The 24,567-nt window shown below is 36.0% G+C and overlaps 1 protein-coding gene and 1 long non-coding RNA gene across 2 annotated transcripts; one reads left to right on the top strand and one right to left on the bottom strand.

The window, feature by feature from the left end:
• Positions 1-8,218: 8,218 nt before the first annotated feature.
• LOC107812932 (casein kinase II subunit alpha-2) lies at positions 8,219-16,116 on the top strand. Its single transcript, NM_001325901.1, is given in 10 exon segments — positions 8,219-8,304; positions 9,816-9,945; positions 10,593-10,787; positions 13,373-13,530; positions 14,242-14,332; positions 14,493-14,558; positions 14,740-14,822; positions 15,395-15,458; positions 15,573-15,641; positions 16,057-16,116. Coding segments are annotated over 10 exon segments (1,002 nt in total).
• Positions 16,117-17,565: 1,449 nt separating this feature from the next.
• Positions 17,566-20,332, bottom strand: LOC142169154 (uncharacterized). The gene is made up of 3 exons (XR_012698898.1): positions 20,165-20,332; positions 19,778-19,952; positions 17,566-18,483 (listed from the first exon to the last, which is right to left on the bottom strand). It is a non-coding gene; the product is annotated as an uncharacterized LOC142169154 (long non-coding RNA).
• Positions 20,333-24,567: the final 4,235 nt, after the last annotated feature.

Genomic DNA, 24,567 nt, shown 5'->3' with positions numbered 1-24,567 from the left:
GGTGATAGTGCCCACGCTGCCGTTCTAAAGAGGATGAAAGAAATGGAGAATGAAAACAAAGCACTCCAAGACCAGCTGAGAGAACATCAAGAACAAGTTGACAAGATACCGGGCGCTCCTAAATTGCTGGCAAAAAGGGACGCCGGCAGGTTTGTAAAGCAACCATACAGTGATGAAGCCGCCCCGCATGCCATACCAAAAACTTTCCAAATGCCGCCCTACCTCAAGATATACGACAGAACGATCGATCCTGAGGATCATGTAACTCACTACGTCATCGCCGTGAAAGGTAATGACCTCGCTAAGGAACAAGTGTCCTCTATTTTGCTAAAGAAGTTTGGCGAAACCTTTACGGGAGGGGCATTAACATGGTATTCACAGCTACCAGCCCGCTCCTTAGAAACTTTTGAAGAAATGGCCGATAATTCGTAACCGCCCACGCCGGAGCCAAGAAGACCGAAGCAAGAGTGAATGACATATTCGCTATCAAGCAGTCCTTGGGAGAAGAACTAAGGGACTTCCTTGACCAGTTCAACAGAGTAAGGATGACTCTACCGAACGTATCCGAAGGGATATCGATCGCAACATTCAGAACATGTTGAATAAAGATGGTTCAAGAGCAACTAGAAAACTGCTGAGCCGATTGATGAAGTATCCTTCAACAACTTGGGAAGAAATCCATAATGCTTACTACGTCGAGGTCCGAGCATATAAGGACGACCTTAATGGACCAACTCACCGGCTAACCTTGGTACAAGCCGAATCTAGAAAAGAACGAAGAGACATCAGAAGAGACCACCCGGTTTCGCGACCCAGCAGGGAACGTCATTAGCCATACGTCAGGACTGCCATTGTGCCTCCCCTCCCCCTCCCCCCTCCCCCCGCGCTATAAAGAAGGCCCATCCCGGCCAAGGACAGGAACTCACTGGAACTAAAGAGGTATGCCCCCTTATTATCTGCTCATAATTCTTTTTGTCACCTATAGAAATAGACTACGCTCTTGAGAATCTCAGAACAAAGGTAAAATGGCTGCCGAGGATGAGATCAGACCCGAACACCAGAAAATCCGACGCCCTCTGTGAGTTCCACCAGGAATGTGGGCACAAAATAGAAGATTGCATCGCCCTTAGACAAGAAGTCGTAAACATGTTGCAGCAAGGACACCTCAAAGAGCTGCTAAGCGGTAAGGGGAAAACCAACTTCGCCAGAGGGCGTGAACATCAAGGCCCGCCAAGGCCTCCATGGCCAGCTCATACTATTAACATGTTCATCAGTGGTGGCGATGATGCCTCTATCAACGGTGTGAAGTTCCCCACCACTCACAAGCTCAAACAGTCTATCACTCATGAATGACACGACAAACTCGAAGAAAGTATCATCTTCGACGAGTCGGATGCCGACGATTTGACTTTTCCTCATAATGATGCCCTTGTTATTATTTTACATATTTTAGATACCGATGTCAAACGCATCATGGTGGATGATGGAAGTGGCACATGAATTATCCATCCCTAAGTCCTTACTTAAATGAGACTCGAGGATAAGATAGTGTCGCGCTGTATCACGCTAACCGGTTTTAATAATGCAGTTGAGCGGGCGTCCAAGGAGATTACACTCCCCATCTTGGTCGGCAGCGTGACACTAGAGACGATGTTCCACATTATGGACCAAGCCACTGCGTACAACGCCATAGTAGGGCGACCATGGATACATCCCATGAAAGCCATCCCCTCCAGCCTATACCAAGTAATTAAATCCCCAACACCATGGGGAATATTCAACATACTCGGGGAACAACGCACATCCCGGGAATGCTACCGCATTGCCTTGGATAGCAGGGCAACCCAATAGAAAAAAGACAAAGAAAAAAAGTCATAGCAATTAATAGGGAATAGATCGGGGACGGCATCACGGATCCCAAAATGATCGAGGCAGCTGACTCGACCATATAAGACCTCAACCCCATTCAATTGGACCTCAACGACCACATCAAAAAGGCCTATATCGGCTGCAAACTCCAAGAACTAGGTAAAATCAATCAATTTTTAATAACTAATGCAAATTTGTTTGCCTTCAGCCATGCAGATATGTCGGGCATCCCAAGGGAAATCGCCACACACAAATTGAACGTCGACTCATTCCACCCCCCAGTAAGACAGGCCAGGTGCAAATTCATCCCCACCATCAATGATGCAGTCTGCGAGGTAGTGGAAAAATTATTAGAGAACGATTCCTTCAGGGAGTCGAAGTACCCTAAGTGGATCACTAACGTAGTGATGGTAAAAAAGAAAAATGGAAAATGGCAGATGTGCGTAGACTTCACAGACTTAAACAAAGCATGTCCAAAGGATTCGTTCCCATTACCTCACATCGACCAACTCATTGATGCAACAGCCGAGCACAAGCTATTAAGTTTTTAGGACGCTTACTCCAGCTATAACCAAATCCTTATGGAGGAAGAAGACTAAGAGAAGACTATGTTCATCACCCACTAAGGAACGTACTGTTACAGGGTCATGACCTTTGGTCTGAAGAACGCGAGGGGCCACATATCAAAGATTGGTGACAAAGATGTTCAAAGACCATTTCAGTAAGACCATGGAAGTATATATAGACGACATGTTCGTCAAATCCATAAAAGCATAGGACCATATCGACCATTTAAATGAAGCTTTCGACGTACTAAGACGGTACGAGATAAAGTTAAACCCGGAGAAATACGCGTTTGACGTAACCTCGGGAATATTCTTGGGTTTTTTGGTGTCATAACGGAGGATCGAGGTCAACCCAAACCAGATCAAAGCTATCAAAGGGATACTCGAGCTCTTGACTACCAAGAACCAAGTCCAAAGTTTGACAGGTCGAATTACCGCCCTATCAAGATTCATCTCGCGATCGTCGGATAGATGTCACAAATATTTTGATGTACTCAAGAAGGACAACGACCTCAAATGGACTCCCGAGTGCGTCCAGGCTCTGCGAAAACTAAAGGCATACCTATCATCACCGTCCCTGATTTTAAAACCCGAACCTGGGGAGCAACTCCTTGTCTATCTAGCCGTCTCCGAGGTAGCGGTAACTACAGTCTTGATCCGCGAAAATAAAGGTATGCAATATCTCATCTATTACATCAGCAAGACACTCATCGACGCCAAGACGAGGTACCTGCACCTCGAAAAAATGGCTTTGGCCCTGGTCATAGCTTCACGAAAGCTTAGACCCTATTTCCAATGCTATCCCATCTCGGTCGTCACAACCTTTCCCCTAAGAAGCATTTTGCATAAACCCGAGCCGTTAAGGAGGTTGGCCAAGTGGGCCATCGAGCTAAGTGAGCACTATATCACATACCAGCCGCGAACGACGATAAAGTCGCAGGTGCTCGCTGACTTCGTCGTCGACTTCAGTGCAAAAATAATGACTGAAGTCGAGAGGGAGGCTGTCCAAGCTTCCCTCCAAACACAGGACCTCTAGGTCCTATACACCGATGGCACATCCAATGCATCAGGGTTTAGACTGGGACTCATACTCGAGGTCCATACGGGCGAAATCATTCGCTAGTCCATAAGATGCCCGAATATGACTAACAACGAGGTCGAGTATGAGGCCGTAATCGCAGGGTTGAGGATAGCACTCAAGTATGGGGCGAAGCGGTTGAAACTCGGCTATGACTCCCAGCTCGTAGATAACCAAGTCATAGGGGCTTACCAAATCAAAGAACAAAGGTTGCAAAAATGCCATACTGAGATCTGCAAGCTACTGCCCGAGTTCGATGAATGCAAGCTCGACCAGATTCCACGGGCTCAGAATGCCGAGGCAGATGGCCTCGCCAAGTTGGCCTCAGCTACCAAAAGCATCACGACCGGTGCCAAAAGCGTAGTCCACCTTCTCAACTCGTCACTAGTCCAAATCGAAGTAAGAACCATAAACTTGACTTGGGATTGGCGCAATCTTGTTATCGTCTACTTGCAAGACGACACACTTCTAAGCGACAAGAAAGAAGCCAAGAAACTAAGAACTCAAACTGCCAGATACAACCTTCTCCATAGGGACCTATATAAGAGAACTTACGGCGTCCACCTAGCAAAATGTTTGGGCTCGAACCAGATTTAGCGCGTCCTCGAGGAAGTCCATGAAGGCCACTGCGATGCTCACTCTTGCAGCCGAGCACTAGTCAGATGCCTCATACGGACGGGATACTATTAGCCCACCATGAAAAAGGACACTGTAGACTTCATGAGGAAATGCAAACAGTGCCAAAAATACGCTCCAATGATTCACCGGTAGATCAGATGTGACAACGGACCCCAGTTCACGGGAAAGAAAATCGCTGAGTTCTTCGAGAAATAGAATATCAAGAGGATACTCTCAACCCCGTATCACCCAGTGGGTAATAGGCAAACAGAATCCTCCAATAAATCCATACTAAACATCATGAAGAAAAAGCTCGAAGACGCCAAGGGACTATGGCTGAAAATATTACCAGGAGTATTATAGGTGAATAAGTGATTGGACCGAGGTCAGCAAGACTGAAGTCTAAGAGACGTAATCGAGACCGAGGTCGAGCACTTTCGACAGAGTTATAACGACTGGTGTTAAGATAGGACTTAAAGGAGAATATTCTAGTGGATATTCTCTGCATTTGTACTATTAGGGTTTCTAGGAACATGTTCCCTATAAATAGAAAGAGACATAGTGATAGAAGACATGTGATATTCATTTTATAAAGATACTTTGATTTCAAAGAGAGAATCAGATTCCATGGCAAGCATACAAACATCACCTTTTTCACTAAAGATTCTTGTTTGCATTTTTTCACTAGATCCGAGAATAACTCAGATATTCAAATGATTGTCCATCACTCATCATTGTCAAAAAGATCATTCACTGAGTCCATTCTTTCTTGGGGTGACTTATTCATTTTATTTACTTAAATGTCATTTATTGCTATTCATTGATATTGAATGCTACATTATTGCCTTTAATTTCTAGAATATCGATTGTATGTTGCTGCCATTATCAAATCATATCTATGTGATATTTATTGCACTTTTGAGAACTACATATTTAGAATATTATTGTTAACTAAGATTAACCCTTATTTATATATATTTTTTTAAGCAACTATACCACTCGACAGTACTTGCCTAGTGGCTAATATATAAATAAAATCCCAAAATGGGTCCAAAGCTTACAATTATTTATACAAATTTAATTAGTTGAACAAAAATTTATATTTTTTGGTCGAATAATACCGGATTTGTTATTATTGTTGTTGTTAACTAAACACTAAAAAAAAATGAGTAAGAAACCACTTATCTTCCCAAACACGTTCAAGTTTTAAACTCTATTAGAAAAAGAGAGGTAGATCGAACTTTTGGAAGTCGCACGTGCTGAAATGTGCCAGTGAGTTGCTATTCTTTTGAAAACAACACATTTCACTTTAGGCAGTACAAATAACAGACTGAATTGTTTAACGGAGAGAGCAAAGTGACAAAGATACTTCCTCATTTAGTCTTCGTAGTTGATTCCACATTAGTGCTTCCTAAAACTTTACCAAATCGATTGGCTTATTTTACAAAAGGCACATATTTTGTGAAGAAAAAAAAGAAAATATCAGTTAGAAATTCTCCTCACTTTTTCAATCACAAGTTTCTGTTTGAAAACACTCATCTTGTCGATTCTTTCCCTTGATAATTTCGTCAAAGCTTTCATTGGCATCTGGAAGTAAAGAGATTTGGTTCTACCGAAGAATTCTAAATTAACATGTCATGATTCTATTAATATTTGACAGTTACATGATTTTTGTTTAAAATACAATTTTTTAAAAATATATTTAATTATAAAAATATAACTCAAAAAAACTTTTTCTACCATTCCTAAACCAATATATATTATAAAGACAATCAAATCTCAATAGAGATAAACTATTAGCTAAGTGTTTTTCATCTTCTAAACCTTGGTGACAAAATTAAAGAATATATGTGCTAGTGGAAGATTGAAAGTATCCGAATGTGAAAGTTTGCTCAGACTGCACATTTATTAAAAAAAATTAAGGTCCGAACGACTATCGAAAATACAACCATTCATTCTTTTGGCAGGCACAAAAATTTGGATGAAGATGCTTGGATTGACTTTTAAGTTGGTCAAATCAGCTTTAAGTTTTTTTTAACTTTTTAAATGTATGGCGATGTTGAATAAATAGCCAAAAGCTATAAGCCGGATAATTTCAACTATAATAGTTTCAACTATAATAGTTTTTTTGGCTGTTAAGCTATTTTGAGTTGACCAATGATTTTACTTTTGTATCCCTTATAAATTTTTGTAATTCCAATATTACCTTTAATTACAAAAGCCTTAAACCTAATTACTCTGTTTCTTCATCTCTTGTATCTCTTCCTTTCCTCCATCTCTACATCTGCTATCTTTTCTGCTAATGCAACAATATAAAATTTGTTACAATGAGATAATTTTTTTTTTGGATAACCCTTGACTTTGGGGCATGAAAAGATGACTCTTGGTGCATGTTACCATGAATAAGGTAACAATTAACAAATATTTACTCCACAGGTGACGAAGAGAAGCACCAACAATACTCGATATAAAACGAAATAAAGTTGAAAAGTTCAAATACGTTACTTCCATAAATAAGTTGCAATTGCGCAATGATGCTAAAAACATCAGCCAACTGCATTTTCATTCTTAATGTGAAGTTTCTCTTTGTGTAAATTTAAGAATTAAAAGCCACCAACAAATATCATTTCCTTGCATAACATTTTATATGTTTGTTAGATACTAGTAACTTATATTTAAAAAAGTTATCTTATGTGATCAGTTTAAATTGAAAGTGAATTGAAATACAAATTATTTTGTAATCGGCTCTTTTATGGTGTGAACAAATTGAAAGTGAATTGAAATACTAAGTTATTTCAGATTTTTTTTTTACCATCACTTATTTACCAAGCATATTAACAATTTTTTTCAGTTTCAATACTTCTATTCAAATCACTTGTTTATCAAGCATAATAGCAATTTTTTTCAATTTCAATACTTCTATTCAAATCACTTGTTTACGGCGCATAATAACAATTTAGCTTCAGTAATCCAAATGCACTAATAACATGTTTGGTCGTACTTCTAAAATCAATTTTTTTGAAAATAATTTTTTTCTCAAAATTACTTTGGGTGAGAAGCACATTGTGTTTGACTAATCAATTTGAAAAATACTTTTAAGCAACAATTAATGTTTGGCCAAATTTTAAAAAAAATATTTATAAGTATATTTTTCTCAAAAATAGTTTTAAAAAAAATACTTTTATGAGAAACTATTTTTTCTACTTTTCAAAAACTATTTCTGCTTCTATTTAAAAAGTACTTTTTTTTACTTCTAAAATCTTGACAAATAATCTTAATTTTTGAAAACGAAATTTTGGCAAAAAAAAAAATGATTGTAAGTCGGGTCCCAAAAGAAATACAAACACAAAAAAGAAAAAAGGCGCTTAGGCGCACGTTTAGACCCAAAATCCTTATAGCCTATTTGGCCAAGCTTTTTCAAGGCTAAAAATATTTTTTTTTTTAAAGTTGAAATGTTTGACCAATCTTTTAGAAGAAAAAAATACTTTTGAGTAGAAACAAAAGTAGTTTTGAAGAAGCATAAAAAAAATAGCTTATCTTCATAAGTACTTTTTTGAAAAATAATTTTAATAAAAATATACTTAGAACACTTTTTATAGCTTGGCCAAATAATAATTACCACTTAAAAATATTTTTTAAATTAATTAGTCAAAAACATCAAAAGTGCTTTTGAAAAAAATATTGTTCGATTTTAGAAATTTGGCCAAATAGGCTATTAGTGTCACACCCACCCATACATTGGTCCAGGTCCAGGGACCAGTGCATCAAGCTTACACCCAAGTGGCCAAAAGTCGATCTAACACTCCCCACTTGTTCTCCAGAAATAGCATTCTCCTCTCCTCTACCTTTGAAATCATCTACTTCACTATAATTATACTGAGAATCGCTGTTGATTACTTCACCGGCGGTGGCTTCACATGGAAGATGCTGCCTTCAATTTCTTCTAGTGTGCGCCGTCCTTGTTGCTTATCGTGCACCTCTTGCCTCACCTCCTGACCTCCTACAGCCCGTCGCTACTTCTGCTACCGGAAATTTCGTCAGTTTTGGTAAGATCAACAGCTCTGAACCAGTGATTGACGGTAAAATTATGTCGAAAGCTCGTGTTTACACCGATGTCAATGTGCTTCGCCCGAGGGAATATTGGGATTATGAAGCCCTTACTGTTCAATGGGGGTAATTTTTCTGCTTCTTTTATTTATCTTTAATCACCTATTAATTGATAATTTGAATTATGTAATTTATGCTTTTATATCATGCTATGTCATATTTATCTAATATTTATTTAGGGATAAGAGCTTTAAGTGTTATATTGAGAACCTTAATTTTATAGAACATTTGACTCAAAAGACAATTACTTCAAGCTCTGTCCCAATTTGTGTGATGGTGTCTGACTGAGTCCCAATTTAAGTGATTATGTTTGACTGTGTCCTAATTTATGTGTTGATGTTTGATTGGACATGGAGTTTTAAAAAGAAAAGAATGATTTTTGAAACTTGTGGTCTAAAATAAGTCATTAGATATTTGTCTAGTTATAAATCATCTCACGAAGAGTAAAATGAGAAGTTTAAAGTCAAATTTTTTATATATATAGAAAGGTATTATTCTTTTTGGGACAGACTAAAAAGGCTTACATTGGAAGTGAGGGTATTTATTTACTTATTTTTTTTTGTTATAGGGATAGGCCCTTTAAGTGTCAGATTGAGAACCTTAATTTTACACACTTTTGTCTAAAAAGACAGTTATCTTGTATTGGGAACGAAATTCATGTAGCCCAACTTGAGTGGTGTGCGTTGAGGTATAGTTGATTGATTGATTGGCTGATTGCTGAAGGAAATTTGTGGGTGTTTCAGTATGGATGTTGGTTTGGCTGATAAACTCCTAATCTTGAACGACAAAAGCAAAAGAAAGGCTTTTTTTTTCAACATTTGGGGAAATCATTTATGATGTTTTCTAGTTGGTGTGAAATGTTTGCAAGGAAGCAAATTTTCAATCTTTTGCATGAGTTAGTTGTTGTGATTATTTCTTTTCATTGTTAGGCTAAAGCTTATGGCTTTAGGGTTGGGCTCTAAATACAATGTTTTCATTTCTAACATTTAGAAATGTTTAAAATTTGCTGGAAATTGATATATTGCATATACTATGCATGTATGCTACATTTCGTTTCATTTCCGGAGGCTGGTGCCTGGCTACAGTCTGTTAGCACAAATCCTTGTGCCAGTTTTATCTGGAAATAAATCATCTTGTGTACTCTATATTAAGTCAAACGAAATTGTAGGAGGCTATTAAGACCTTATCTTGCTAAAACGGAAGCGTAATCCAGGTCCTTGCTCAGCTACTTGCTAAGTTGCTATACGTACAAATGGTTAAAAACATTTCATTTGGCATTAAGTCATTGGTGATTTACTTACTTGAGTATAGAACAATTCAAAAGAGACTATAAAACCTTCTCTTGCTAAATTGAGAGCATGTATATTGTAAATCTAAGTCCTCTGTTTCAGGGATCACGTCAGCAGGCCTCCTTTGTCAATTGATCTAACCTCCTCAAATGGTATTAGGATGATGATACAATTAATTTCATTAGATTTTGTTTCAGTTCACAATCCTCACTTTGACTAGTTCAACTTTAATGCAACCTATGATGCTGTATTATTCTTATCAATTTTCCTCATGTTTCATTATTCCAGTGATCAGGATGACTATGAGGTTGTTCGGAAAGTTGGAAGAGGAAAATATAGTGAAGTTTTTGAAGGTATAAATGTTAACAGCAACGAAAAGTGCATAATCAAGATCCTGAAACCTGTCAAGAAGAAAAAGGTATGAATTCTTGTATTTTCAACTTATGTTACTGGTTTTGAATCTAACAGATGGCTTCTTTGTGTTTTTATTGAGTAACTCCTTTAAAATTCTGCTTCACAGAGAAAAAGGAAACTAGTCCTTTTGAATAAAAACAAATTTTCTTCTCCAAAGAAAAAGGAAACTAATTGTTATGCTAGAAAAAAGAATTCCTGTAAAATTAGTCATTTCCTATCGTGTATAAAATTCCTGCCATCTTCTTATGTACTGCATAGTAATTTCTGCTGACCTTAACATTTGTAGAAAATCATCTATGTTAACAGCCTCATAGAAAGAGTTGTATCTATCTCGTGAAACTCGCCTATAGTCATCTATCAATTATCTGTTCATATGTGTTGATTTAGAGTCGTGGCATATCTGATAAGTAGTCAAGTAGGCAGCCTTATTCGTGTGTAACTCTGTTAGGAGTACATCAGTTTCATTCATAGGAAATATCTGCAAAATTGGTTACGTCTGTCATGTGGAATATCTGAAATATAGGTCAATTTTTACATGCTGGTCATATATATTTTCTCTCTTTTCTCCTCTCTAATTCTGTACTTCTGCAACCTAATGATTTAGTTGGAATAAGATGTGCTTTTGAATTGTTATTTGATGGTGTTATGTAGATCAAGAGAGAGATCAAAATCTTGCAGAACCTCTGTGGCGGACCAAACATTGTCAAACTCCTTGATATTGTCAGAGATCAGCACTCAAAAACTCCAAGCTTAATTTTTGAGTATGTGAACAGTACAGATTTCAAAGTACTGTACCCTACATTAACAGATTATGACATCCGGTACTACATATATGAGCTTCTCAAGGTAAAAGGATATATCTTTCGGATCATTCCTATAAAAAAAGGTTATATCTTTGGATTGCAGCCACTTTTGCTTCCCACCCCCTTGTCTGCGTCATCTCTGTCACCTTCTTTCTTTCATGTGACTGAAAATATTAGTTTTATGTATGTCTTATTATCTAGCCAAAAGCTTGTTTCTTCCATACATTTCTTTGCATGTTGGCTGTTTGCTGTTTATTTTGCACAAGGAAGAGGATCTTGGGAGTTCCTTCCAATTTTTATATGCTGAATCACCCTTTCTAATTAGAAATAAGGTTTTGGAAGCACTTGAATGTTGTGTAGATAAATTCTCATTTTCTTTTGATTGAATCTGTGGAGTAAATTCCTTGGCATTCATGTCTTAACACAGTTACAGGAGATTATGTAATTAAATTCTTGTCCCAAATTAAAAGTGAATTCTTTTAACATGATTATTTTCACTAATTCCTCGAAAAGGAATAAGCATCTCTAGACGAAGAGTTATGCAACCTGAAATTTCTTGATAACATGCTTTCTCTCGGTAATTTTTTGAATTTTAATAGCTTCTCATATGCACTCCAATCTTCTAATTGATGAAAGAGTCTGGAGTAATGATCAGTGTTGTCAAAGGCGTGCTTAAACCGTGCTTAAGCCCTGAAGTGAGGCGCAAAAATGTTGAGCACTTTGCCTCGCTTAGTGGACGCTTCAGCCTTGTCATCAAGGCTCTAAGGTGTACTTTTCCCAACGAGGGTAATCCTGAAGAGGCGAGACTGAACAATTTGATATTTTAATTTATTTACCTCCAATGGTAGCTTCCAAACGAAATTCAAGTTATATTTAGCTTACAACAACCCTCAATGGCAATAGAACACCATAGAAGTGACTTTTTGATAAAGTAAGTTGCTTCATTAAAAGGCATCAAGCTGATGCAGTGATTACAAAAATAAATATGCTAGCTCCATTACAAGATGTTATGATGGGATCTTGGAGCTAGCCACTAACAAGAAAATATACCTCAAAGAGGCTAGTCAAGAGTAAGGGAGCTCAAAAATCAAAAAAAGACAGTAGAACTATTTACATAGGACTGTTTGGCCCAACAAAAAAGACTAAGTAGGCATCTGGCCTTCAGCAAGTAAATTGGAATTCGTGCTTATAATTATTAGTCTTGGATTACACATGCATATTTGTATTTTTTTTCCTCTTTTTGCGCCTTTCTTCATTAAAGCACACGCTTTATTTGCGCTTAAAGCCCGAATATACCTTAGCACGTTTTTGTGCTTTTCGCCTTTGAAAACACTGGTAATGATGTACTGTCTTTTCAATATTAGCTCTTTAAATTTTATTTTCCTTCTTTATTTTATGATGGGTTCATTGGTTCAAGTTACGGTTTACATGCGGTTGTTTGGAGTTGTGAATTGATAACTTCGATAGCACAACCCTTCTTTGGGATACTTTGGCTGCTTGTTTGCAGATTATTTTAGGATATGGAATAGACATACCGATAGATTTTACGAAGTCATTATTTTGATGTAGAGTAATCTTAGACTTTGAAATTGCTAATATTTTAGAAGACGAGTGTGGAGGAGAAGTGAAGAATGTGGGTAGTGAAATACTCAACGTTGCATGTACCACGGAATGCGTACAACAATCTGGTTCTGACGATAGGGTTAAAGTCTGTCGTCAATGAAGATTAATGCTTCTGCTTACTCTCTTGTGTACTCTTGTTTTTCCAATAACTGCTTGATTAATTGGAGTTAAATAGTTTTTCAGTTTGAGGGTGAATATTTTTGGAACTGATTTATTCCTGAGAGACCTGACGTACAGTAGATTTGCATAAATGTACCAAAGGCAAGAGCCAATCCCTAATGCTCGGATCCTACTGTTTCTATCTTGAAGCTACTTCTTCCTTGCACATTCTTTGCAATTTGCTTAAGCAGATAGCTGCCTAGGTTCTATATGTTCTATTCTTGTTCTGCAGAAGGAAAAAAATGAACGAAAAGTACAAATCTTTCTTGTTCTTCGAAAATGATTTCTTGTTTCTCTAGTGTGTTCGTTTCTTTGTTCTTATTCCATTATGGTTCTCTCTATGAAAGGGAAGGGTTTAAAAGGAGAAAAAAGAAGATGGAGTTTTGCTTCTTTGAGTTCAATGTAACAAATGTATCTTCTTTTTTGATTTCAACGTAACTAGGTCTTGCAGGCACCAGTAGGCTCGTATTAACAAGAAGCCCATAGGAAAAGAAGGGGAAAAAGAAAGTGGGAGGGGTGTGTGCGCAAATAGAACTGCTGGATGAAGGGTATACCATAATTGAATACTCCGTTCTACTCTGGGGGGAAGTGGTGTCCTCCAACCTGTGATGACCTCTGTTTTAGATGTCTGTTTCAGTTTCATATTGATGTTCAATTGAACCGTTCTCTAGTCTAGCAACTTGCTAACAAGAAACCCGTCGTTCACTCTACATTTAGAGTCCCCCTTCCCCCCCTACTTCTAACAATAAAGCTTCTTGCAACAGTTGTATAATTTGGTATTATCCTCTTCCCTGTGTACATCATGTGGAGGAAGTGGGAAATTGAAACTTCTTTATGAACCCGCAGGCACTAGACTATTGTCATTCACAGGGAATAATGCATAGAGATGTCAAGCCACATAATGTTATGATAGACCATGAATTGCGGAAGCTTCGCTTGATAGACTGGGGTCTTGCTGAATTTTACCATCCAGGAAAGGAATATAATGTTCGTGTGGCTTCAAGGTAAGGAATACTTTACTAAAACTGATTGGTGGAATAGCAGCAGTTGCTTTGCCAGCAAATTATGTCTTATCTTCAGTTTCCCTATTATAGATGTTTTCCACTTTCACTTTACTAACTCTTCTCTGAGCTATATGAGCTTTTGGTTCGAAAGCAAGTCATTCCAGTATGTCTTTGTTTAATTAGCTATTCAGTTATGAGCCACAATGCCTCACAGTACAAATGATATTTATCATCTATCTGGGGTTGGCTTTTGGAGTTCGTATTCTTCAAATCTCCATCTCAGAAGGTTTATAGTGTCACTTCCCGACCATGAGTTGTTGGTGACTGATATATTAGCAGAATTATCGTACTGGGTTTCATATTATCTACTCTTGGAGTTAAGATTGCCAAAAGCAGCTCTTGGAGTGTAAACTTTTAATGGAATGTATCATTTCCAGTTTGTTAGTTGGATGGACTTGACAATGAAAGAATCTACTAGTGCTCCATGCTCCATAGAACAATGCTTAAACAATCAATTCTTACTTGGAGAAAGAAAATGTTTCAGGTTAAAGTTAAACAAGAACCAGTACAAGGTTAAGCTGCCTTATAGCGTAAAGTTGTGGTACACAAAGTATCAATAGGTTGTAGTGGTCATTATTGGTTGTCTGTATCCCCTCTTGGTATATAAAGGCTAGTGTAGCAAGTTTGAATGTCTCTTTGCTTGTTTTTCAGATACTTCAAGGGCCCGGAACTTCTTGTTGACTTGCAAGACTATGACTATTCTTTGGACATGTGGAGTCTTGGATGCATGTTTGCAGGAATGGTGAGAAACTTTAAACCATTACATGGTGCTCCATCCGTTCATCTTTTTTTCTGGTTTTGAGGTGGTGGGCGCTGAAACTAGGCCCCCAAGTTTTTAGGACTGCATTTTGTATTTATCCTCTTATAATTGCAGCTTATCAGGCCTATTATTCTTTATGTAGATTTTCCGGAAGGAACCTTTCTTCTATGGTCATGATAACCAGGATCAGCTTGTCAAAATTGCTAAGGTAATACCTTGAAAATAATTCTCCAGCTTGGTCAACGGTCTATAAGAGTCTTGATGTTAGGTTGATCTTGTTAACATCAGCCAATAAAGTAGTCAGTTGTTAGTAAAAGCTGAAATGTTATCATTTATACAAGTACCGTTACCTACTTGATCTGGAGTTGACAGAGAAATTATCATTTTAGGTACTTGGAACTGATGAGTTGAATGCATATCTGCACAAGTATCAACTAGAACTTGATCCTCAGCTGGAGGCTATGGTTGGGAGGTATGATTCAGGCTCTCTTCATTAACCTAGTCACAACAATGTGTTAGCCAGCATAAACCTATCTAAATGAATTACTAACTCCATTCCTCCTCACTTTACATGGTTGGTCCTTGGAGGGAAAAACAAAAAGATTTACATGGGTGACTTTTTCGGAGCCTGGGAATTAAATTTTGAATGAGTTACTATATTTGAGTTTTGTAGAGATATTTTAAGGTATATCGTTGGACAATTTGAAAAAGGTATAAAGATGTACAGAGAAAATTCAAAATTATGTAGAGCAGGTTACAACACATTTAGCTTTTTGAATTTTGGTGACTTTGTCATTTAAGGAAATAGGTTTCTTTTTCCTAATATACAAATAGCTAGTTAGTCAAAGAACAAGGGATAAAAGGAGTACTAATAAATTGTGAGCTGCAACTAAATACGGTTGCTGACTTACTGAGATGATCTCAGTAGTCTGAAAATAGCTAGTCAGTCAAACAAAATGGCATGGAGGGCGTACAACTAAAAGGGTTGCTGAAACGGAATAGTGACATATCTGATTGCTGTCAAAATCTTCACTTTTCCTGCAGACACAGTAGGAAGCCATGGTCCAAATTTATAAATGCAGATAATCAGCATTTAGTGTCGCCAGAGGTATGTGCTTTTCTTTTCTGTGGTAATTTTCTTCAGATAAAACCACTTTGGGTTTGCTAAAACAAATAATCTTTGCTTGGATTTTGATCCTTTAATTTTGAGGTGAAATTGCAGGCTATAGATTTTCTTGACAAGCTTCTCCGTTATGACCATCAGGATAGACTTACAGCAAGAGAAGCAATGGTAATTCCATATAATTTTAGCTACTATTTTGGGTGATAACTTTTTTCTTGTGTATGTTTTTGCCTGCATAACCAAATGAGTGTTGCACTGTGGGATTAGGTGACTTTTGAAAACTACAGCATTAAGACCAGAGTATTCGGAGTCAAAACATGATAAACTGTTTGCTTGTTTCTTCCACAAACGGGAAGATGTCTTAACCCCCTTCTTTTGTAGGTTTTATTGGCTCAACATGATATGGCTTGTTTATTTTTGTTGTATCAGTGGACATATATGTACGGGACAAAGGGTGTTTTGCATGCATGAGTCTGTGTAGTTGTCCTAATTTTCGATCTTGCATTTGATATCATGTGTCTGTACTGGTTCTAAGATTTCTGTGGCATAAACCTAATGTCTAATTGTTCTCCCTGTTTCTTAGGCCCATCCTTATTTCCTGCAAGTGAGGGCTGCAGAGAATAGCAGGATGAGGACGCAGTAGCCAGTTGTATTGGTCTTACTGGGAAAGAAGAAAATATGGTGTAATGTAGCATACATTGCTCTCTTCATCTATTTGGATTAAAGTACAGGATAAGTTGAACTTAAGAGGGCAGAATTTCATCATGGAGCATTTCATGAGCAATTGGTTTCATAAATCTACCTCTCATGACCTTGTTGACGATTGCCTATGTTCCCCCTGCCGATTATGAATTCTCTTCATTAGTCTTCATATTTTTGTATCCAAAGCCATCTTCCATGTGGAGTGTATTGTTTGAGAATTGCAATTTACTGAAGCTTTTTACTGAGAAACTTTGCCAAGTTGACGTTGTGGCACATACTGGTAGAGTGCATTGCTTCATCATTCAGCCAGCTTGTTTGTGTACTTTATTACTTGATATATAAGCTCTCTTTTTTGTTCTCTCAGGGTTGTTTTAGGAGCTATAATGTGGTTAGGAATGATTCATTGGCAAAAGATTTCTTGGAGTCTGATTTTTGTAGCCAGACTTCAGTTTTATATTATTAACATTTAGTCTGAAAATGTTAGGAAAGGGAAAGTACAACGCAAGGCGTTGAAGTGTTTGCTTGGCTAGTAAGTAAATAAGGAATTGGAGAAACAAGAAGAGAGATGTCTCCTATCCATGTCAATATTGTCCATCTAAAGTTGGACGAGAAGCATAAGGCATTTCACTTCCCTTCAAACACTACCAAACAATTATTTGGGTAAGATGAATACTTCTCCTAACCATATTTTCAAATTTCAACCAAATACTCACGGATACCTATTCAGGGAATACGAAACCAAAATTTATCAATTTCATGTACAAATAACCATCTTCCGACCCATTTGTTAATTGGAAAAATGAAGTTTTCAATTCGGAAAATAAACGAGAATCAATGTGCTTAATATGATTAAACTGAAGTACGAGTGTAACCAGACAGGCTAATTTAAGTGGAACCACTTTTGTATCAAATTAATGGAAGTTACTAAACAAGCTAGCAAAATTAGAACACAAACAGTCTCTTGGATAATGAAAAGGAAAGAAACTAAAAGTTTACCAGTTTGAAACATTAATAATGGCAAGTTCCTTCTTTCAAAAAAAAAAAAAAAAAATTTGATAACGGCAAGAGTGGGACTAAGGAGACTAGGAGAGGTATCTCAGATTCTCAATCATCAATCATCGTTTCTTCTCGCATCAACCATGAATAAAAACATTCCTTTTTTTAAACGGTAGTGTCTGATTCAGTGTGCATGCCTCAATTACTTTGACGGTTACAACAACAACAACAAGTTCAGTGAAATCACACAAGTGGGGGAGAATGAAGTGTACACAGACCTTACCCCAACCTAATGAAGATAGAGAGTTTGTTTCCGAAAGACCCTCGACTCAAAAGGAGTGAAAATGAATTACTTTGACGGTTACATATACTTAAATAATTTTGTTCACTCAAGATTAGACAAATGAAAAGAAATTCAACTGCAAAATTGATTGTTCAATGTGGAAGCAATTAATTTTCTTGATGCTGACAGTATAGAGGAGTACTTATCAAGTTCCTATCTAGCAGTCAATTAAATATCACATAGCAGGAAAGTCAAAGTTCCTTGACCTATGTACTATGAAATACGCCAAGTGCTCGGCAACCAATCAACAGATTAATCATCTTTCTGAGGCATTCATGTCAACAAACCATGTGCTACAGAGCCATTAGTTACAACTTATTTTCCAATCTAACAGCTCTATGCACTATATTAACTTCAAGAATTAATACCATCTGCAACTTGGACAATCTTTTTCCCCACATTACCACCTCGGAATAATCCTACAAAGGCAGAGGAGACATCCTCAATTGCCTTTAGTTTTTCAGCTGTCTTCGACTGAAAATCAGCATACACTTTGAAATGATCAGCAGCTAGGAATCCTTGAATGGTAATCCTCTTATACACTACATCCATCTGCTCGTTTGTTGGCGTTTATGTACTCCGAAACTACCCCACAAACCGTTTGCCTTTAGTTAAATATCAGTCATCTAATTGAACTTTCAAATTTTCATGTTAAGGGAAGATTTAAACCTTTTGAGACAAGAGTTAAGATCAGATTCTTCCTCTTATACTTGAATGCATCATCAAAACCAACTTTTTCTTTTAGCAATTGTACCTGTAATATAAATCAACTCAGGTATAACAAGAACTACATTTTGAGAACCTTTTCTTGGCTACCAGCAGAGCCCACAACATAGCATCCAAATAGTTTAGCAAATTGTCCAACCAAATCTCCAACTGAACCACAAGCAGCAGAGACAAAACCTTTCTCCCACTTCTGTGGCTTTAACACCTCAAAAAATCCACCATAAGCTGCTAGTCCACTGAATCCTGCAGCCAAAATTAATACTACAATAGTTAAACTAACTCATGTTGAAGTTTTGGTTAAAAGTGCTCTATATCAAGTTAGAAATAGCATTTCTACATGCTCTAAATTCAGATGATCACATTCTTGCAACTAGTAGCTCAACAATTTAGCATGTCTTATTAATTATGCAACAATAATTGATGTGGTGTGGCTCATTGCCAGCTTTAGGGAAAAGCCACTAAAGCGATTGCTTTAGGCCCCTACAATTGAAGGGCCCAAAATTTTCAAATTATATACTACTATTATATATTATAAAATTATTAATAAAAGATACTAAATTTTATACTTCTTTGTTTGGAATTAATGTGATAGAGGTTATTCAAGTAAATAACTCGAATTTTATAATGAATATGCAATATATGAAAATAAACAACTTGATAACGACTTTGATAATTATAGAATGAAGTCTCTTGTAACTCTTGTAATATCTTTTAGAGTTGATTATTTCGTATAAAGAGTGGATTAATACATTTGTCACTTTGAAATAAACTTGAACTATTTAAATTCATGAAATTATACTAATATCTATTTAGTGGTACAAAATTGAGATTATTAGATTATGAGAATTTATAAATAATATTATCTTAACCGTCAATATATATTTCTCATAAAAATATTATCTAAGCCTTAATGAGTAGAATTTCAAAATATTTGCAATGGTGAGAGCTAGCAGGTAAATGAATGAATGATCAAGATACGTACAAGATGGTCGGTATACCACAAAAAAAAGAAAGAAACATAAAAATAATATAATAAATTTTATTAAATAAATTTAAGGCCTCTTATTGAAGTTTGGCTTTAGGCCACCAATATCGTTGAGCCGCCCCTAGTGTGGCTCTAGTTCTTATTGAGTTTTCAAAAAATTATTATGACAGGGAGACGTGGAGCTAGATGCCCGGCTACGGGTTTAGCCGAATCCAGTGAGCTTTTGCTCAAATAGTATATTTGTATTAAGAAATTCATTAAGTATGTACATTAAATTTAGAACCCTGAAGTCGTCGCATCTAAAATCAAGAACATATAAAGTTGAAATTCTTGTTCTGTCGCTAAATTGACAAGAAACTAAAAATATACTCCTACTACCTTAGTAAAGGACAATGATTTTGATGGAACACAACAACAATAACAAACGTAGTGAATTTTTACTAGTCGGGTATGGGGAGGGTAATGTGTACGCACCGCTGTCCTAGAAGAGCAGAGAGACTGTTTTTAATAGACCCTCAGCTATGAAAATAATGATTTTGATGGAATATTTACCAAAAACTCCGACGTGGCAAGACAAGGAAAGCCCATGGGATCCAATTTATTCAACAGTGTCCTCTTTCATTCTGGTGTACTCTCCCCAGCTTAGAAGCCCTGTTACTAAGTCACCTTTCTTGAATTCAGGCCGATCAGAAACCACGACTGTCCCCACACCATAAGTATCAATTGCCTGTCCGACAAGAGAATAAAGTTATGAGTTAATCCTCGTCATGGAAACAAAATTTTAAACCCCAAGTATCGCAACTGCTAATTGAAAATTAGCCGCAGTTAAAAAAATAATCGAAATTAAATTATTTTTTCATGTAAAAATAAAATCTGAACAAAATATCCTTGAAAATCCGAAAAAGTTCTAAAATAATATGCTGGAACCAAAATTTTTACACGTGAGATTTCATAACGTGTTGGAGTTGCATATGAGATTTCATCCGGTTTATTTGATATGGATCAATTGATACATAGAGATTCTTCACAATAACAACTTTAGACCCTGGCTCAATTGAAAGGGAAAGACTTTCATTCTTTATCTCAAAGTCTGACTCTTTTGGTGCACCACTTATGTTATCTTTAATTGCAATATACTTGTTGTTTACCTCCATAAGACCATAACTACGGCGGTTGTTAGGCCATCTCCAACCGTTACCTCCATTTTCTCTTCCAAAATGCAGTAAACTTCAAAATACAGTAAAATTACTCTAAAAAAGAATATTTCATTTTATATTCTTCTCTCTCTTCAATATTATATTATTATCTTTATTTAAATTTTATTTTCTTATTTCTATTAAAGAAAATCTATCTTTTTTTCTTTTTTACATATTCATCACATATAATTTAATATAAAATTATTTTATACCATAAATTTTTAAATAATATAATTTGTAAGCAAATATTATAGATTATATATATTAAAGGATAATTCAAATAAAAGTGAAATCATTGAGATACAAGATAATTCAATACATATTACATTATGGTAAAATTCATATTAAATATTACATAAATATTCAACTTCCACCTCTAGTATGCTCCCATAAATGATCTATTAATGCATTAAGAAGTGCAAAATGGGCATCTTTGTCCTTAATTTTTTTGTGTCGAGCTAAAAATTGCTCAAATCGATGATTTTCATCTACTACCATTTCTACCGTTGGAGGTGGACATTCCCAATCATCTTGAATTGGTACATTCAGATCACGTTCATCTTCTATTATCATGTTGTGCAGTATAATACATGTAGTTATTATATCATGTAACACTTCTTTTCTCCAAATGTAGTTATTATATCTTTGCACCATTCATTTTTTGAGATGATTATATATTTTTTGTGCAATTATAACTTATAATAAAATTAACTTACAATTTTACATAAAAATAATAAATACACGAAAATTAATTTATCAAAATTATACGCCAAAGTTAAGATGTAAAATTAATATTATAAAGATATTACATAAACATAATTAGGTATATATAAAGAGATAAATTAAAAGAGTTAAAAAATAAAAATAATATTAAAATAATCATGAATAGTAATGGAGGAGATGAATAGTGTCACCCCATATTTGGAGTAACACTATTCATCCATCATTTTGGAGGCAAAAATGGGAGAGCATTGGAGCTCCATTATGACAAAAATTACCCCATTATGGAGAAATAGGGGAGGGTTGGAGACGCTCTTAGTGTTTGACCAAAAAATATAGATCTTGGTTCAAATAATTAAATTTATATAAATAAGAGTTAATCTTAGCTAACGATAATATCCTTAGGTGGGATTTTCAAAGAAGCAATAAATACTGTGCAAGTACGGTCAGACAGTGGCAGTGATATGTAATGAAGATTCCACAAATCAGAAATAACAATGTAGCATTTAATAATAATAAACAGCAATAAATGACATTTAAGTAAATAAAATGAATGTGTCACCAAAGAAAGGATGGAATGAGGAGATGTTCTTTTGACAATGATGAATGATAGACAATCTCTTGAATATTTGAGTTATTCTCGGATCTAGTGAAAAAGTGTAGACAAGAATCTTAGTGAAAGATGATGTTTGTATCTTAGCAAATGAGATTCGATTTTCTTTCTCAAGTAAAAGTGTATTTTTTACAAATGAATATCACACGTCCTCTATTGTTGTCTCTTTTTCTATTTATATGGGACATATTTCTTAGAAACCTTAATAGTACAAGTGCAGAGAATATCCACTAGAATATTCTCTTAAATATCCTATCTTGAAAACTAGCCGTTACTATGGCTGTCCAACGGGACGGGACGTCCCGTCCCGTCTCGGTCCCGTCCCGCGTTCCGTCCCACTTAATTTTAAACGGGATGACCCCATGTTAAACGGGACACGGGATGGGACGGGATGGCCATTTCGTCCCGTTTATCCCGTCCCGTTTCGTCCCGTCCCGTCCCGTCCCATCCCGCCCGTCCCGTCTGTCCCGTCCCGTCCCGTCCCGTCTGTCCCGTCCCATCCCGCCTGTCCCGTCCCGTCCCGCGTCCCTTTTTTTTTAAATTATAGCCGTTGGGCAACGACTATAATTGCAAAAATAGCCATTCCCAACGGCCAAAAACGGCCATATTTGGCCCCCACTCCCACCAAAACACCCCCTACCCCCAAACTTTTAATATAATCCCTAAGTTTATTAAATTATACTTTGGCCCTATTTTCTACTATAAATACCCCAATCCTTCTTCATTTCTTCCCACAAAAATAAATTATTCTCTCTCAAATCCCTTTCATTCTATCTATATTATTCTCTCAATTTTCTCGCAATCAAGTGATAAGTTTCAAGTATTTGGACAAATATTTGGAGCAACTTTCAAGTTTTAAATTAATTTATCAAGTATTTGGAGCAATAGTTTGGGCAATTTCTTCAAGTTTCAATATTTAATCACGGTGCATTCGTTCCATCTCCTAATTTTAATATATATTTTTTGCGCATTATTTTAGTGCTTAATTTTTATGTTTACTTTACGTGTTCTATTTTCGTATTTTATTTGTGTTTTTAATTTTTGTGTTAACTTTTTAAATTTAATTTCGTATTTAAATTATGGCACCTAAAAATGTATTTGGCATATTTAAAAAAACTAGTAAAAAAAGTAGTAAAGGTGAAAGTAGTAGTAATCCTAATCCTAGTCCTAATCCTAGCCCTTCTCCTATAATTAGAAAACATATAGATGAAATGACTCATGTTGATGAAACTTCATTTTTTCAACCCCCCGCATGTTATTAATCCTAGCCCTTCTCCTATAATTAGAAAACATATTACCTTTTACATTTCCTTCTCACCCTGCTTTTGTTCATTATATACAAGAAACTTATAATCCTTCTTTTCAAGGTTTTCCTAAGACTACAGTTAGAAATGATGTTTTTAAATTTCAAACCGAATATCTTCAGTATATTCGTTGTGTATTTTTTCACTTAGATTGTAAAGTGTCCATCACATCTGATATAGGTCGTAGTCCTAATGGTTGTGATTATTTAACTGTTACATGTCATTGGGTTGATCATCACTTGAACATGCAAAAACGTATTATTGGTTATAAATTTGTTGATTCAAAACACACTGGAGCATATATTGCAACTACTGTTCTACAAATACTTGATTTTTATGGACTCATTGATAAAGTTTTAACTATCACCTTAGATAATGCTTCTGCTAACACAACTGCAGCAACTAGTTTAAGAACTAGATTTTGTCCAATTAATCCGGTAATTTTTCATGTTAGATGTGCATGCCATATTTTTAACTTGGTTGTAAAAGATGGTATTAATTTATTTTCTGATGCTTGTAGTAAAGTACAACATGCTTGCGGCTATATTTTTCGGGCTAATAAAGCGAGTAGAATTCGTGAATTTGCTCAACAATGTGCTAGTGCTAACCTTCCATATAGAAAAGTTCCAAAAGATGTTTGTACCAGGTGGAATTCTACTTATGAAATGCTTAAAGTTGCTTATGATTATCGGGTGCCTATACAAAAGGTATTTAATATGCATAATGGTATTCCCGCTGATCAAATTGTTGATTCTGATTGGGATCAGATCAAAGAGCTTACTAAATTTTTAGAAAAATTTTATTATGCTACAAAATAATTTTCTGGTATATATTATCCTACTATTACACAAATATTATGGTATATTTGTGGAATTTCTGTTGTATTTGGTAAGTATAAAACTAATCCAACTTATGCACCGGCCATTAATGAAATGATTACAAAATTTAAAAAGTATTTTTTCCCTATTCCCTAAGTTTATTTAATTTCTACTATACTTAACCCATCTTTAAAATTAAGAGGTGCAAAGGGACTTGTTCATAAAATTTATGAGAATTTAGCAATTCAAGAAAATGAACAACCATCTCTCGAAGAATGCCAAGCAAACATATATTCTTATGTTAGATCAATGTTTGATAAATATAAATCTATAAAAACAACAGGTGGTGAAACTGCTCCTTCTACTTCTAAGTCTAGAGTAGAAGTTCTATGGGAAGATATGGATGATATAACAGGTTTTGATTCCTCTATTGATGATGAACTTGATTCTTATCTTAATCAAGGATTGGAAAGTATTAAAGACGAAAAAGGCAACGAACAACTTTTGGCATGGTGGAGGGAGCGTGGCAAGGCTTTTCCAACACTTTCCATAATGACCCGAGATATCCTTGCTATTCAAGCATCATCAGTAGCATCGGAGAGTGCTTTTAGCGCAGCAAGATTTCAAATCGGAGATCATAGACATTCATTAGCGGAGGACAGCCTAGAGATTTCCGTATTATTCAGAGATT

Source organism: Nicotiana tabacum, chromosome 14 (assembly GCF_000715075.1).
Source record: "Nicotiana tabacum cultivar K326 chromosome 14, ASM71507v2, whole genome shotgun sequence".
Lineage (NCBI taxonomy): Eukaryota > Viridiplantae > Streptophyta > Magnoliopsida > Solanales > Solanaceae > Nicotiana > Nicotiana tabacum.
The sequence above is the reverse complement of the archived record's forward strand: the minus strand, read 5'-3'. Positions and strand labels throughout refer to the sequence as shown.